Source organism: Uranotaenia lowii, chromosome 1, assembly GCF_029784155.1.
Source record: "Uranotaenia lowii strain MFRU-FL chromosome 1, ASM2978415v1, whole genome shotgun sequence".
Taxonomy (NCBI): domain Eukaryota; kingdom Metazoa; phylum Arthropoda; class Insecta; order Diptera; family Culicidae; genus Uranotaenia; species Uranotaenia lowii.
The window spans coordinates 128,214,661-128,232,499 of record NC_073691.1 but is presented as its reverse complement, the minus strand read 5'-3'; the positions used below and the strand labels follow the sequence as shown (position 1 = coordinate 128,232,499).

General features: G+C 36.4%; 1 protein-coding gene across 7 annotated transcripts in view; it reads right to left on the bottom strand.

The window, feature by feature from the left end:
* The window catches only part of LOC129739953 (putative mediator of RNA polymerase II transcription subunit 21), a 40,141-nt gene extending 22,682 nt beyond the window's left edge, over nucleotides 1–17,459 (bottom strand). Inside the window, exons 1-4 of one of the 7 annotated variants that reach the window (XM_055731524.1) lie at nucleotides 17,115–17,459; nucleotides 16,835–17,052; nucleotides 16,690–16,758; nucleotides 16,451–16,623 (exon numbers count right to left, since the gene is read on the bottom strand). In XM_055731524.1, the coding sequence (XP_055587499.1) occupies nucleotides 16,451–16,623; nucleotides 16,690–16,758; nucleotides 16,835–16,921 (329 nt within the window). In that variant the 5' untranslated portion in view covers nucleotides 16,922–17,052; nucleotides 17,115–17,459. Of the gene's footprint in view, nucleotides 1–16,450; nucleotides 16,627–16,689; nucleotides 16,762–16,834; nucleotides 17,053–17,114 lie in introns of all 7 variants that reach the window. The other 6 variants (XM_055731523.1, XM_055731522.1, XM_055731519.1 and 3 more) reach the window with 6 other exon arrangements.
* Nucleotides 17,460–17,839: the final 380 nt, after the last annotated feature.

Here is a 17,839-nt window from a genome sequence, read left to right as displayed (position 1 = left end):
CATATTTTTGTGAAATCTCACAGCGTGATTTGTTGCACCTCACTAGAATGTAGATTAAATTAGCTTTCCAATGAATATACTTTTGATTGGTCCAAACAAAGTAAAAGCACTGAAAATCCGAGTACAACCTGACGGTGGACCACAAATACAGATGAAATTTCAATTTGTAAAAAAATTACGCAAAGTAGTGAACTTTAAAAAATTACAGTAAATTCATTTTTTGTTGCACCAAAAATCTAAAGACAGCAAAATGTTAGAATTTTAATAAAGTTTGTTGTTATATTTTTTCTAAAGCTCTACCATCGCTCAAACAGTATTTACTAGCAATCGAATGAAAAGTAGGTTTTTTAGACCCCTTTTTTGAACTTTTTGTGACCATTTCATTAAAAAAAATTTAAAAAAATATTTCTTGTCTTCATGATGTAGGCGTTAACTTCAGCTTTCATATGCATAAGACAAATATTTTTTTGGACGTGTAATATATGAACTACAGCAGTTTTCGTGAGGCATGTTTTTTCGGATTTTTTTTCTTTCATGCTGAATAACGAGAAAATTTGTAACTTAAGCTGTATATAATGTTCTAAACATATTTTACTGAGATTACAAGGTTTCTTTTGATGTAAGTTTTGTTTTAATCGGTCTAACACGCCAAAAGTTATAACGATTTGAGCTTGTGGTTTCAAATTGACACCACAAGTGCTGATTAGGGTAATGAAATCTAATGCGGATGAGAGTTAAGCATATGTTCTCAATGTATGCTTACGAAGCCAGCAAATGGAAACAAATATGGCATGGAAAGGTACTTGGTTACGAGATATGTTTCTACGATTGTTATAGACCCTTACGCTTTACAGTGTAGAAAGGGGAAGAAAGGAACGGGCTTCATATAAGTTTTGTTGTAAACCTCAAATACTTAGCAACCAATGGAACTATATTTGATATAAAAGAATTTTTGGGAACGAAAAAAATGGGTATGATTATTAAAGGTCACGATCTCTATTCAGCAGGGGGTTAAGGGAAGGACAGGGAGGGGCTCCCTAATCAGTTTTTCTGGCATAAATCCAGAACATTTCAAGCAAAAACAACCATATTTTTAAAATTAGATTGTTTGCGAACGATTAATTTGGGACCCTTCTTTTTTAGGGCGAAGCTTAAGGAAACAGATGAAAATTATCAGATCTTTAAAACAAATTTATAGATCAAGATTCAGAATATAAAGTATGGTTTGTGTTGCAATTTGAAACTCCAGCTGCAGCTTTCATTTTATAGTGGTTCCTTATTAATTATGTCATAATTTGATTTAAAATAATCCCAAAAAAAAAACAATAAAAATTTGAATAATTTCTGAAAATATCAAAGCAATCGAAAGATTCCTTTTAATTCAACCACGGTAAATGAAAAGTTCATATACCAGTATTTCGATAGCAACTTACTACCTTCTTCAGTGAACGTTTTCGATTCGAAATCGAAAACGTTCACTGAAGAAGGTAGTAAGTTGCTATCGAAATACTGGTATATGAACTTTTCATTTACCGTGGTTGAATTAAAAGGAATCTTTCGATTGCTTTGATTCAGTCGAATCATTCAACCAAGTAGGCTCATACCACAACAGAGTGAAAATATCATTTGATTTTTAAAGGTGTTGCAACGCACACCGGGTCAGCTAGTGATCATATAAATATATGATAGCTATATACCAATATGATATGATATATAAAAAAGTGAGCGCGAAGCGAAATTTTTATTCACCGGATGGAAAAGATTAGTAGGACCACTAGAAAGATTGCTAGAAATCCTTCTAGCCGCCTAGAAGCCGTCCCATTGTTTTCCACTGGAATATATTAATGCTAATATGTGGGACACGCTAATTTGGCACCAATTCATTTTTTTTATAGTAGTTCAAAACAACTTAAATTTGACATTCACAACTTAAGAATAACTTGATCTACAGACAGAGATTGGGAGTGCACGCGAACTGCGAAGCGGTTTAACATTGAAAAAACCTTCGGTGTTTTGAAAAAATTAGTCACACGTGTAAAAATCTGTTCGAAAAAAAAATGATTACATCTCTTTTGATACATGAAAGTTAATAATGCATGAAAGTTTGAGTTCAGTAATGCGTGTTAGACAGACAAGCTTGTATGCAAAACTTATATTTTTGCATTTTTTATGGTCTAAATCCTATCTGATTGAGATATAATCTTGATATAATGCTATCAAGTGATGATATAATTTAGTTATGCTTGCATGGACTTTTTGTTATAATTTGAGATATTTTCACATCCTACGAGTACTAAATTATATCTCATTTTGATAGGAAAAAATTGAATATCAAAATATCTCATCTTGATATAATTATGTTTTTCTCTTCTGATCGGGCCCGATCAGGAAAGCATATAAAAATAATAACTCAAACGTATCTCACCAAGATATTTACATCTGATTCAGTAATAATTAAGTACTCTAAATTTTCGATTTTAAGTTTCTTCAATCTGAATTATATCTTATTCTGATTGACAGTGGCCGAATGTAGTACCTTTTTTCGAATGGCCGTACGTAGTACCTTTTTTCAGCACCGCCTCCCACACAAGTACACCCGGAGATCACCGTACCAAACTCAATCACAGATCGACCGCGTTTTGATCGACAGCCGGCACTTCTCGGACATCATCGACGTCAGATCCTGTCGGGGCGCCAACATCGAGTCGGACCATTATCTGGTGATGGTGAAGATGAGCCCAAAACTCTCCGTAGTAAACAACACGCGAAACCGGCGCCCGCCTCGGTTAAATATCGCGCGACTGAAGCAACCTGAGGTCGCGATAGACTACGCGCAATCGGTCGAAGCAGCGCTGCCGGCAGAGGGCGAGCTTGACGAAGCCCTTCTCGAGGACTGTTGAGATACCATCAAAACAGCCATCAACAGTGCTGCGGAGAACGTTATCGGTTATGTGGAGCGATCTCGACGGAACGACTGGTTCGACGAGGAGTGTAGGAGGGTGATGGACGAAGAGAATGCCGCGCACCCGTCGAAATGTGGAAAATCACCGACAGCGGAAGAGGCAGCGAGTCCGACTTTTCCAGGAAAAATAGCGCCGCCTGGAGGAGGAGGAGCTCGAGGAGCTGGAGCAGCTGCATCGTTCCCAAGAAACACGAAAGTTCTATCAGAAACTCAACGCATCCCGCAAAGGCTTCGTGCCGCAAGCCGAAATGTACCGGGATAAGGACGGGGGTATCCTGACGGACAATCGTGAGGTGATCAAAAGGTGGAAGCAGCACTTCGATGAACACCTGAACGGCGCACAACGGCGGAAGATCAAGACGGTGGGGGAAGGTACATCGCCGGCGTAGCCAACGACGAAGAGGAGCCACCCCCAACGATGAGTGAAGTTAAGGAAGCCATTCGCCTGCTGAATAGAAACTAGTCGGCTGGGAAGGATGGCATCGCAGCTGAACTCATCAAAATGGGCCCGGACAGGTTGGCCGATTGCCTACACCGGTTGATAGTCCGGATCTGGGACATAGAACAGCTACCGGAGGAGTGGAAGGAGGGGGTAATATGCCCCATCTTCAAGAAGGGCGACATATTGGACTGTGAGAACTACCGAGCGATCACTGTCCTCAATGCCGCCTATAAAGTGTTGTCCCGAATCCTACTCCGTCGCCTAACGCCACAAGCAAACAGATTTGTGGGAAGCCATCAGGCCGGCTTCATGGAGGGACGGTCTACGACGGACCAGATATTTACATTACGACAAATCCTCCAAAAATGCCGGGAACACCAAGTCCCTACGCACCATCTATTCATCGACTTCAAAGCCGCATACGACACGATCGACCGTAAAGAGCTAAATCATGGACGAGAACGGCTTTTCCGGGAAGCTGATCAGACTGATCAAGGCGACGATGGATGGAACGCAGTGCTGTGTGCGGATCTCGGGTGAATTGTCGAGTTCATTCGAATCGCGCAGGGGGCTTCGACAAGGTGATGGTCTATCCTGCATGATGTTCAACGTGGCGCTAGAAGGTGTTATTCGACGAGCGGTGGGCGAAATGCGGGGCACGATTTTCAACAGATCCAGTTAACTTATCTGCTTTGCCGATGACATTGACATAGTCGGCAGATCATCTGCGGCGGTGGAGGAGATCTACCGCAAACTGAAACGCGAAGCAGGAAGGATTGGGTTGATGATTAATACGTCCAAGACGAAGTACATGCTGGCGTGCGGATCCGAGGCCGACCGAACCCGCTTGTCCAGTAATAACAAGGTCACGATCGACGGCGACGAGCTGGAGATAGTCGAAGACTTTGTCTATCTCGGCTCACTGGTGACCGCAGACAATGACACCAGCCGTGAGATCCGGAGGCGAATTATCAGCGGAAGTCATGCCTACTATGGACTCCACAAGCAACTGCGGTCGAGAAGACTTAGCCCTCGCACGAAGTGTAACCTGTATATGACGCTCATTAGACCGGTTGTTCTCTACGGGCACGAGACATGGATATTGCTCGAGGAGGACCTGCGTACACTCGGAGTATTCGGGCGACGAGTGTTAAGAACCATCTTTGACGGCGTACAGGAGAACGGAGTGTGGAGGCGAAGGATGAACCACGAGCTCGCGCGACTCTACGGCGAACACAGTATCCAGAAGGTGGTTAAGGCTGGCCGGATACGCTGGGCGGGACATGTTGCGAGAATGCCGGACGACTGTCCTGCAAAACAGGTGTTCGCTACGAATCTGGTAGGAACAAGACGAGCGGGGGCGCAACGAGCGAGGTGGTTAGACCAAGTGGAGCGTGATCTGGCGAACGTGGGGTGCCCAAGAAATTGGAGAACGGTTACTATGAACCGAGTGAATTTTAGGGATTATGTTCGTCAAGTTATGTCGTGAGACGGAATACTATGTAAATAAAAATAAAATCTGATTGACAGTGAAAGGGGTTGACCTCATTTTCAATGATAAAGATTTTTTTCGAATTATCCTAAAATAAAATGATTATATCTTATTTTGATATACGTAAAACTTTTTATGAAACACGGACATCGAAGTCAACGCACAATGGGGAAAAAAGTGTACAAACCGCGAAGAAATTCAATATCTTTCGTGCTATATGACCAAAATCTATGAAAATATACTTTCCTTTTGTAAAAATTTCCGGACAATCGATTGGACATAGTTTCAAACGCCGCACAAGCTTACGAACGGAGATATAGTGCCTTTTTAACCCCTAATTCCCCTTTATTTAGTAAACATTCCAGAAAAACACTGATTCGAACCAGAGAATTTTTAACGAAAACAGACCAAAAATTACCACACGATAATCGTGTGTAATTTTTTCTGAGGAATCGAATGAAGGCTGTTCTGGCCACCGCACGCTTCAGAAAATGGAGTTATGGCTGTTTTTACCATCAATTCCCCTATATTTTTCAATTATTTCAGAAAAAAAGCTTATTCGAACTTGGAACATTTTGAACCAAATGGCTTGTATCTTGTGTGATTTTTTTCCGAGAAATCGAATGAATGCTGTTTGGGCCCCCGCACGCTTTGGAAAATGGACTTATGGCTGTTTTACCCTAAATTCCCCTCAATTTTTCAAATTGTTAAGAAAATGCATGTTCGGACTTGAAAATTTTGAATCTTTTGGGACCTATCTTGTGTGATTTTTTCCGAGGAATCCAATAAAGGCTGTTTGAGCCACCGCACGCTTCGGAAAATGGAGTTATGGCTGTTCCCTACATTTTTCAATGATTTAAGAATAAAACATGTTCGGACTTGAAAACTTTGAACCAAATGAGTTGTATCTTATGTAACTTTTTTCAAGGAATCCAACGAAGCCTATTTGAGCCACTGTTTTACCCTCAATTCCCTTTCATTTTTTCAAAAAGTTCAGAAAAACCATGATCCAGGGTGGCCACTCAAAATCAATTTTTAATTTCCCGCATTTTTCCCGTTTTTTTTCCGCATGGTCACACGAAATTCCCGGTTTTATACAACAGAAAACCAAACAAAATGCCGAATGTTCATTTTGAAACCATATGAACGAAAATCGATTAAGCTTTCTTTTAATGGTAAATGATCTATAAATTGTTTTTGTTTCAGTTATGTTTACCAATTGACCTGCAAATCATTAGATTGATAAGCAGTGTTTATTTTTCAATTGTCTAAAACTATGTCACTAGATTCGAAAATGTTGATTATCATTTTTCAATTTTATTTGTATGTCATTTATTTTTAAGTATTTTAATTTTTTCGTCCGTCAAGCTTGCCTCTCTCTGAGCGTCGAAAAACACCTTCAATTTGTTCGCTTCCAGTTCCTTACTCTCCTTTTTTGCCTCTCGCTCCCGTTTCGCTATAGTTTTTTTCCAAATTTTCCTTCATTTTTTTGCTTTTAAGGACTCGACATATCTCGAATGAGAATTGAGAATTGAGACCATGCATCCTGGATTAACGATTTCGTTACCGTTATAGCTGTAACTCCCCCTGACCCCCTGAAAAGCCTCTTTCCATCGTCGCGTTGCCATGAGACAAAATTAGAATTTTCTGCAATAAGGTCGTTAAATTGAAGAACTCCTTTTTCGCTTCGCCCATAAGTTCCATCCAAAAAATATCCAATCGTTGTGTTTTTCTTCGATATCCCGAAATGATGTTCTTATTGAAGGTATTGCACACAATTTTCCGAATTCGTCCTTAATTTCATCAGCACAAGCTCTACTTAAGTGTTGCTTATCAACAAGTACTTCTAGACACAGGTCTAAACGTTTTTTGGCAATATCTGGATAGTGTGCAATCACATCGGGATTGGATGGGATAAGTCAAGGGAGATCGTATTGCCATTTTATTCAAAAATCGACAGTTAAACGAACTATAGCTATTTCTGAATACAAGGATATCTTTGTCGGAAACATGACCAGACTCTTTGCTTTCTTAATTGCCGATTTAGCTGAGAATCCAATTTCTAAGCTTTATTTTTGTGTTCTATAAGTGTTTTTTATTTTATTCTACGTTTAGTCGTTCAGGCTTGGCTTTACAACTTTCTTTATCAATGCTCTTACAAGCCCGGTTAAATCATCGAAGAGAAACGGAACCATACTCGCGTAAAAAGGTCTCACCGGTCGAAGCGGCCGTAACAAAAAAAACTCAGTTTTGGTCCTAGCAAATTATCATCTACAGCTTTAGCAACAATGTCAAATACCTTCGACCGGGAAATCGATGGAAAACTCCGCTTAAAATTTGAATGATTTTCCTCAATCTTTTTCTCCTCTTGTTTTTTTTTACCTCGTCGACAAACCGTTTGAGGTACGGTAGCATTTTGGCAGCACGTTCAGCAACGCGTTAATTTTCCACCCAGTGAATGTCACACAATATTAACGAAAATATAGTTGAACCGTTTCAGTGGATCAGGATTTTTCGAAAAACATACACAGAAACGAAAATTACCGAGTTCGTTAAACTGTTTGGTATTTTTTTCGGTAAAAAATAAACGAACATCGGTAAATGATGAATCGATTTACCGATGTTCATTTACACATGTTAGGATTTCGGTAAAAAAATTACCGAACTCGGTAATTTTCGTTTACTGTGTAGTTTCACGCCATAGAACGAATAGAGAGCAATACCGTGTGAAATCAAATAGCTTAAATTTTAGTTCTTCCCATTTCTACTCGATTAGCAATCTGTCTGTTCGGGAAACTAATCGAAACAGTTCCAGTTCGGCAGGAGGATTCGTTTCGACCTGGTAGAAATCGGTCGAAGTCAATTGGAAAGCGACTGGTGATCAACTGTCAATCCATTTCCACTTGTTTCGACCTATTTCGACTGAACTTCATTGAACAGATTTTCACTGAGCCAAAAATTCCCGACTTTTTGAAAAAAATCCCGGCTTTTTCCCGCTTTTTTCCCGTTGGATTTCAAATCCCGTCTTTTTCCCGCTTTTCCCGTTTTTCCCGGATGAGTGGCCACCCTGATGATCGGACTTGAAAACTTTGAACTAAACGAGACTTATCTTATGCAATTTTTTCCGAGGAATCCAATGGAGCCTGTTTAAGGCGCCACACGCTTTGCAATAGTGCGTTATGGCTTTTTTTACCCTCAATTCCCCTACATTTTTCAATGATTTCAGAAAAATGTAGGGGAATTGAGGTTAAAAACAGCCATAACTTACTATTTAAAAGCGTGCGGTGGCTCAAACAGGCTCCATTGGATTCCTCGGAAAAAATTGCATAACATAAGTCTCGTTTAGTTTAAAATTTTCAAATCCGATCATGGTTTTTCTGAACTTTTTGAAAAAATGAAAGGGAATTGAGGGTAAAACAGCCATAACTCCGGTTTCCAATGTGTGCGGTGTGTCAAATAGGCTTCGTTGCATTCCTCGAGAAAAATCACACATGATACGTTCCATTTGGTTCAAAATTTTCGAGTCCGAACATGCTTTTTCTGAGCTATTTGAAAAATGTAGGGAAATTGAGGGTAAAACAGCCATAACTTATGTTTCCAGTCCGTGCGGTGGTTCAAATAGGCTTCGTTGGATTCCTTGGAAAAAATTACATAAGATACAACTCATTTGGTTCAAAGTTTTCAAGTCCGAACATTCTTTTTTCTTAAATCATTGAAAACTGTAGGGGAATTGAGGGTAAAACAGCCATAACTCCATTTTTCAAAGCGTGCGGTGGCTCAAACAGCCTTTATTGGATTCCTCGGAAAAAATCACACAAGATACGTCCCCAAAGATTCAAAATTTTCAAGTCCGAACATGCATTTACTTAACAATTTAAAAAATTTAGGGGAATTGAAGGTAAAACAGCCATAACTTCATTTTCCGAAGCGTGCGGCGGCTCAAATAGCCTTCATTCGATTCCTCGAAAAAAACTCCACAAAATACTTTACTTTTGGTTCAAAATTATCTGGTCCCAACATGCTTTTTCTGAGCTATTTAAAAAATGTTGGGCAATTGAGATTAAAACAGCCATAACTCCTGTTCCTAATCCGTGCGGTGGCTCAAATAGGCTTCGTTGGATTCCTCGGAAAAAAACACATAGGATTCATTCCATTTGGTTCAAAATTTTCAAGTCCGAACATGCTTTATTCTTAAATCATTGAGAAATGTAGGGGAATTGAGGGTAAAACAGCCAGAACTCCATTTTCCGAAGCGTGCGGTGGCTCAAACAGCCTTTATTGGATTCCTCGGAAAAAATCACACAAGATAGGTCCCAAAAAATTCAAAACTTTCAAGTCCGAACATGCATTTTCTTAACAATTTGAAAAATTGAGGGGAATTTAGGGTAAAACAGCCATAACTCCATTTTCCAAAGCGTGCGGGGGCTCAAACAGCATTCATTCGATTTCTCGGAAAAAAATCACACAAGATACAAGCCATTTGGTTCAAAATATTGAAGTTCGAATAAGCTTTTTTCTGAAATAATTGAAAAATATAGGGGAATTGAGGGTAAAAACAGCCATAACTCCATTTTCTGAAGCGTGCGGTGGCCAGAATAGTCTTCATTCGATTCCTCAGAAAAAAATACACACGATAGGTCTGTTTTCGTTAAAAATTCTCTGGTTCAAATCAGTGTTTTTCTGGAATGTTTACTAAATAAAGGGGAATTAGGGGTTAAAAAGGCACTATATCTCCGTTCGTAAGCTTGTGCGGCGTTTGAAACTATGTCCAATCGATTCTCCGGAAATTTTTACAAAAGGAAAGTATATTTTCATAGATTTTGGTCATGTAGCACGAAAGATATTGAATTTCTTCGCGGTTTGTACACTTTTTTCCCCATTGTGCAACGACCCAAACCGTGCATTAATGAGTTAAGCTCAACAGATCCATAAAATTGAATTCAATTTTTGGGAAACCAAAAGTGGAGCATGGTTTTAGCAAATATTCTGGATTATTGACATCCCGATCAGGAGGGAAAAACAAAATTATATCAAGATGAGATATTTTGATACTATTATTTTCTATTTAAATTAGTTATAATTCAGTACTCGTACGATGTTAAAATATCTCAAATTATATCAAAAAATCTATACGATCATAGCTAAATTATATCAATTTTAGATATGCTCCTAGCAAGATTATATCTCATTCAGATAGCATAGTTTGATATTGGACAGAACAAAACCTATCAAAATTATAACTTATCAAGATACGAGTGCGTCGAGAAATCTTTTTTAATCTGACAATTTGCGCCGGGGGTCGTCAGATCTTCCCCAAAATTGAAAATTTCGTTCATTTCTACGGCTCAAGAACACATGTATTTTTTTCAGATTTCTAACATTTTTATTTTTCGAGTTAGATTTCGATAGATTTTTAAATAAAATCATATTTCATAGCTATATAACTGTTATTTTTCATCAAAACGCATCGAAACTTTATTAGTTTTTCAAATAACATAGTTCAAAAATTTAAATAATGACCTTTAACATGAAAAATCGTAAATAAGCTTTTAATGATGTCTAAAAGTACCGTCTGTATAACCGAATATTCTGCAAATAATATAATTGTACAGCCCAATTTATGATGCAACTTTCATCTGAAAACACCAAAGTGGGCGAATAACCCCTTTAAAAACTATGGTCGAACAACTGCACTTATATACACAGGTAGCGTGCGCTTCTAACAACATGGGAACAAAAGTACTTATCAAAGCAGGTAAAAAACACTATTTTTTCGTGTTTTGTAGACTGCCCCTACTTTCATAACAGTCCCATATGCAAAAACGAGCAAGCGAGAAAATCAGCTTTTTCTGTTTTGGAATACATTTTACAATTGTGACCACAGCTTTCAGCATAAACAAAAATCGTTTAATAGAATGTGTTCTAGGTTGTCGAAATAAATCGTAGGACCTGAAATTTTCGAAATTTGGCAACTGGTAAGGTCTAGAGCACCATTTTTGTTTGTTGTGGGATTGTTATGCGAGCATATTCGAGACCTTTTTCAAATCTACTCGCATAACAGTCCCATACAGAATATGGTTAGCTCACCAAGCAACCTTCTGAGACTTAAATTTGATCATTTTTGAACTTGTAAATGTAGTTCGTGAAATCCACATTGTAAGTTGAATCTTATCATGGCTTTTAGTTGTTTCTGATAGTTTTTCTCACAGGAAGACCATTCTTCCTTTATTTTAGCCTGCCTTTCAAAAACTATAGTTAAATGTACTGTGTAGTGTGCATAATTCGACATCAAGTGACTTGAATCTTGTTTAAATGACTTAAAGCAACAGGGACAGTCACTAGTTGATTTTTTTTTCGTAATTTCTAGAACAAAGTCTCTTTTTTATTAATTTATATTGAAGTCCAATGTTCAAAATGACGAACTGTCAGGTTAGATGAAAAAAGACGAACATTCATATGGGACTGTTATGCAAGTCGGGGCAGTAGAGTGTTTGTAGAGAAACTGACTTCAAGTTTCGCCAACTTCAATTGGGCAATACAACAGTATTATTCGTAGAATATTCGTTACATGCAGACACAATTTTACAATTTTTCATGTCATTGTTTAATTTTTTTTATTTATGTTATTTGAAAAATTGATAAAATTTCGATGAGTTTTGATGTGCAATTTTATGATTTCCGTTGAAAAATAATAGAGTCGTGTAGCTTTGATATATAGTTTTATTTTATTTACAAAAAAAAATCTAACTAAATCTTACTCAAAAAATAAAAAGTTAGAAATCTGAAAAAATACATGTGTTTTTTTCAAGTTTTAAAAATGTACTAAATTTTCAATTTTCGGGAAGATCTGAAGACCCCAGGCACAAACCCATCAGATAATAAAAAAAAATCCCAAATATTTTTGTCCCATTCTATTATTCCCATTATCCAACAAACGAAATCGAGTGTTCAATCAGTATGGTCAGTGGTTTTATTATATGTTTGTCATATTTTTGGGAGTTTATTTTAAACTTTGTTATTATTATGCTATATTTGTATTTTTTTTGTCAAATATTTGTCCTAATTCTAGCTCTGTCAGATTTTTTGTCACTTTATGGTCAAATTTTGATCATTATGTCATAGTTTTGTCATTTTAGTGAAGTTTTGGTCATTTTTCATATTTTTTTCATAATCAAATTCACATTTGATGTATTTCATTTAAAGTTCTGTCATTTGTCACTTTTTTGTTTTCCTTTCAGATTTTTGTTGTTCCTTTCAGATTTTTACATTTTGATTGTCAAATTTTAGTCATAGTTTTTCATATTTTTGCTACAGTTTTGTTATATTATTGTCTTATTTTTATAACATTGTTCATATTTTTGTACAGTTTTTTCAGTGCTTTTTTCAGATTTTTTACATTGTTTTGTTAAATTTTTGTCAAGCAGTCATTTTTAATTTACTTTTGGAGCCCTTTCACTCAATACCCATATTGTGGAGGGTTCATATGATTTTCAGTTATATACAACATTTTGAAGTTAAGTGGAAGCTGCCATATTGGAATTCAAGATGGCGTCGGATAACAAACTTCCATCCGTTCAGCCCCTTCACCCTATACATATTGTACTGCCCCTATTCGCATATGAGTCCCATGTGCATTTTCATCGTTTTTGAGTTATCGATGGAAAACGCTTCTTTGTGCTCCAATTTACCTATAAAACAAGTTTTTGTTCGAAGTTTGTTTCCAAAATTTCGAAAAAAATTTGACCCCTTATGTGTCCCATGTGGAAAATATTCGCATATGAGTCCCATAACCAAAATTCAGCGCCAGAGCATACAATTGAAGGAAAGGATACATAGAAAATGAAGTAAATCAATAATTTAATGCTTAAAACATTAATTTACATAAAAATTGAACGTATAGTATCGAAATGATTCCGAAGAAATTTGGTTCTTAGTCACAAAAAACATTAATAACACTAGTTTACAAAATTTAACAAAAATCGTGAACTTGATTAACTGACCAACATTTTTAATGTAAAATCGGGCGCTGAATCCGAAAATGAAATTCTGAAAAATCTCAGTAGAACCGTTTTATAGTTATGCTCCAAATATGAAATTTCAGAAAAATTAAAAAAGTTCTTGTACTTATATTGAAATATCTCGGACAGCACAAAAGTAATTTGAAATCACTCTTTTGCATATTAAAGGTGAATAAAATTTCTATCGATCATCTGAACACTGTTTTTGCGTTTGACCAACAGTATTGTTGATATTAGTGACTTTATGAGAAAAAACATTATAAAAACGCATTTTTTTAGAGAAATTTTTGTTTCAACGAAAGTTTTAGACTCGGTGGTAGCCTTTAAAAAATCTGATTTTCTTTTGCGCTTGATTGTCAATTTAAAACAAAGATTTCATGTGGTTGTTTATCAAAATCGGTTGAAAATTGAAGAAGTTATGACTACTTTACTTTAATAGTATTTTTTGTAGTTTTTCATAATTTTACGAACCGCAGTACACTTATCATAGTATAGGAAGAATGAAACATGATAAATCTCACTCGCTCCAAGTCAAAATTATTTACTAGGTTACCAGAAGGTCACATGCCAAGTTTCAGGAAGATCTGACCATAGGGAGGGGTTGCTTGAGTCTCAAACGTGAATAAAATTTTGAGGTTTTCTGCCCGGGAGAAACAAAAAAATACAGGTTTTTCATCAATAACTTCTTTCGTCATTAGCCGATTGTTTTTTATGGTTGATTTTTTTAAAGCCTAAGCTGAGATAAATATTCTTCAATTTTCAACCGATTTTGATAAACAACCACTTGAAATCTTTGTTCTAAATTGACAATCAAGCGCAAAAGAAAATCAGATTTTTTAAATGCTACCACCGAGTCTAAAACTTTCGTTGACACAAAATTTTCTCTAAAAAAATGCGTTTTTTATAATTTTGTTTCTCATAAAGTCACTAATATCAACAATACTGTTGGTCAAACGTAAAAACAGTGTTCAAATGATCGATAGAAATTTTATTCATCTTCAATATGCAAAAGAGCGATTTCAAATTACTGTTGTGCTGTCCGAGGTATTTCAATCTGAGTATAAGAACTTTTTTAATTTTTCAGAAATTTCATATTTGGAGCATAACTATAAAACGGTTCTACTGAGATTTTTCTGAATTTCATTTTCGGATTCAGCGCCCGATTTTACATTAGAAATGACCTTCAGTTTACTGAGTTTAAAAATGCTGTAAACTAGTGTAATTAGTAACGTGGTAACCAAAATTATTTTTTCGAGAAAAATCAACCGATGAACAACGCTTAATAGATCAGTCTTCGGTCAGGATGGTTCCTTCGTGGGTAATTTCGACGATCTAATGTGTGATCGGGTGGGTGGTAGGTACTTGAAGTGTTGTTTTGGTAATAAAATAACAAACTTTTTTCAATACTTTTTTCTATATGCACAACAATATCAATACCACTGTTTTCGTTTATTGCCTACACAGTAAACGAAAATTACCGAGTTCGGTAATTTTTTTACCGAAATCCTAACATGTGGAAATCGTTAAACTGTTCGGTAATTTTTTCGGTAAAAAATAAACGAACATCGGTAAATCGATTCTTCATTTACCGATGTTCGTTTATTTTTTACCGAAAAAATTACCGAACAGTTTAACGATTTACACATGTTATGATTTCGGTGAAAAAATTACCGAACTCGGTAATTTTCGTTTACTGTGTAGGAAGATGTTCCCGGGAGAAATCTCCTTCTTTGTCTTGAATCCAGCAGACTTTTGGTCGTTGTTATCTACGTATCCGTAACACACATTGAATTAAATGATGAAGATGTATGATAAATTTGCAGCAATTTCACAGGAATGAAAACAAAGTTTTTGAAAAACACTAGAAAAACACATCCCACTTAGCGAAAAAACCTTGATTATATCATTTGGAATAAATATCTTTCGATAACTTTCTTCTGTCATCAAAAAGAATGGTAAACAAATGAAAAAAATAGGTTAGAAAAGTACTTGCCACTTGCCGATAGCTTTAGCACCAGAGACTCATTTGCGAATAATCTCTGTTCGAGGGTTAAGAGTTAAGAATATTCTCATATAAGTCACTGAGTGTTTTATTGAAATTTCTCCGTAATTATTAGTTAGTATTAGCGCAAAAGTAAACAGAAGTATTCTTTGAAGTGTTTTCTATCCGAAGTATTGATAGGTTTTGCCAACAAATGATTTATACGATTGTTTTTTATGAAAACAAGTTTCAAACTTTACAAGCTTTTTCTCGGTTTGCAGTTTTTACACATGGGACTCATATGCGAATAGGGGCAGTAGGGGTATCATTCCACCGGCCATTTATTGCAGTTCCAATTTGTTTCCAACAAAAAAAACTAATACCACATTATTTGCGAAAAACCCACGCATTTTTTTAAATCACCAAAGAAATGAAAACTTTCGAAAAACGGCTTTTTGAGAAATTTTGATTTGCGATGAAAATACCCGAGAGAATATTTTTTCAGTTTATGTCCGGATGAACTCTGGATGCTCTGGCTGGATGGATTCATCAATCAGTTGTTTTTAACCCATGAAATAGTTTTCGTTAATCATACACGCAGAGAAAACTTGGATTTTCAAACAAAACAAAACTGACTTTGATTCAAAACATTCACTTTTTTAAACAAATTCCTGTTTTCTTTGAATCAAAGAAATTATCGTTCTGATTCAAATGAATAATTTTTGGAAAAAAGAATTATTTTTTGAACTGCATAATCTTGGACTTTGATTTCAAACAAATTCTTTGATTCAAAAAAATTTGTTCAATTGCACATTTCTATACATATATTTAAGATAATCAGTCAATAATAAAAAAATTTATAAAAAAAAATTGAAACAAAGTAAATTTTCTTTCAACCAGAGAAAAATGTTTTCAACATTAAGGAATAATATCTTTAAATTAAAACTTCGAACTTAGAAGATATTTTGGATTGAACAAGAACCTAATTTAGAATAAAGTTTGGCCGGTCGTGTTAAAAATCAATACCAGTGATTCAGAGTTGCTATATACGAATTCAGGATGCGGAGCTCGTTAATCACACGTAGGGAAAACTAGTGCAATTGAAATAAAAGAAATCGCATTTTAAGGTTCATGCCTGAAATATTGTACATTGCGTAACTTTTGATTCCATCGAAAGAAATATTCAAAAACTTCAGACATGTTAACTTTATACTTCAAAAATCACTCTGCAAAATTTCAACGAAAAGCGTTGCGTAGTTTCTGAGATATTGCAGTTTGAATGGTAAAAGTCCAAAAAGTCCAAATTTCGTAGAATTACTGTATCTCTGGCCAAACAATCTTTAGAAAGCTCAAATTTTGTGATAGGTATAACAATGTGATAGTTGATCTATCTTAGCTGCGTAAGATGATCAAAAAATATCATCAGATTAAACAGATATGGAAGTTCAAAGTCGAAGTGATGTAGGTTATTTTGAGAGTTTTTTTCAGTCAACTTAAAACGAATTTTGCGTTAACGAGTGTTTTGAATAAGAAAACAGCATATCTTTTCACTTACTGCTTCTCGTGTTGAAGATTGTTGGTATTTAGCACTTGCTGTGGTTGTCCCCCATGAGGTGCATGTCCTCCTTGGTGAGGTTGTTGCTGTTGATGCTGGGGAGGAGCCTGCTGGAACTGCGGCTGAACCGGAACTTGACCCTGGTGTTGCTGGTATTGAGGTTGCTGTTGCTGCTGCTGATAAACGAAATTTTGCAAAGGTTTATTTGACTGCATAACAATGATCTCTCTTCATCTTACGTAGTGCGGTTGTGGTGGAGCCTGTTGATTGTACTGTGGGGGTGGAGGTTGGTATTGTTGTTGTTGCTGCTGCTGAAAAGTGATAAAAAAACATGACACGTTGGAATGATCACAGGCTTACTTTTTAAGTACGTTTAATACTTACATATTGGTTTGGATTAACTCCTGGCACAACTCGTTGACCAAATGCCACCACTGCTAACAGGCTCAAGGTTAAGAGAAGCTGTTTCATAATTCTGGTTTTGGCTCTTTTTTTTTGTTGCTCAAACTGGTTTACATATACCCAACACCTGTATTGTCGTTCCAAGCCCACTTTCACTTTTCTCGTTGATTAGTTGCTGTTGGCCGATTTTAGCCGGAAATCTATTATGAAATTAGTAGATATTAATAAATGAAATTGAACAATGATCAAACTATACACATACCTCGCAAAACCATGCGTTCGTGATCCGGTTATTCTTAGTTAATAAATGCCAAAAAGATGCAGCTCTGCGGCGAGCTTGAAAATCCACGTATGTTTTTTCTGATGTCTAGCTGGACTGGTTTAAAGCCGTCACACCGAGAGCTATACCGAGAGCAATTCCGAAAGGCTGCGTACGAGACATGGAGCTCATTGTTTACTGTTTTCTGGGTTGCCAGGTGCCCAGATTTTTCTCTAAAACACAGTTATGACCCTTCGTCCAGATATTGGTCAAACACAGATTTTACTCTGATTTTTGCTCAGAGTACCCATATTTTACAGACTTTCAAAACTAAGTTATGAAATCGTATCAGATATGATCCGTAAGTTCCAGATCATACTACAGTTTATCTCGCTTATACTGCCCCTACTTTCATAACAGTCCCATATGCAAAAACACGCAAGCGAGAAAATCAGCTTTTTCTGTTTTGGAATATATTCTTTAATTATGACCACAACTTTCAGCATAAACGAAAATCGTTTGATGGAATGTGTTCTAGGTTGTCATAATTAATCGTAAGATCTGAAATTTTAGAAATCGGGCCATCGGTAACGTCGGGAGCACCATTTTATTCGTTATGGGACTGTTATGCGAGCATATTTGAGACCTTTTTCAAATCTACTCGCATAACAGTCCCATACAGAATATGTTTTGCTAACCCAGGTACTTTCTAAGACTCAAATTTGATC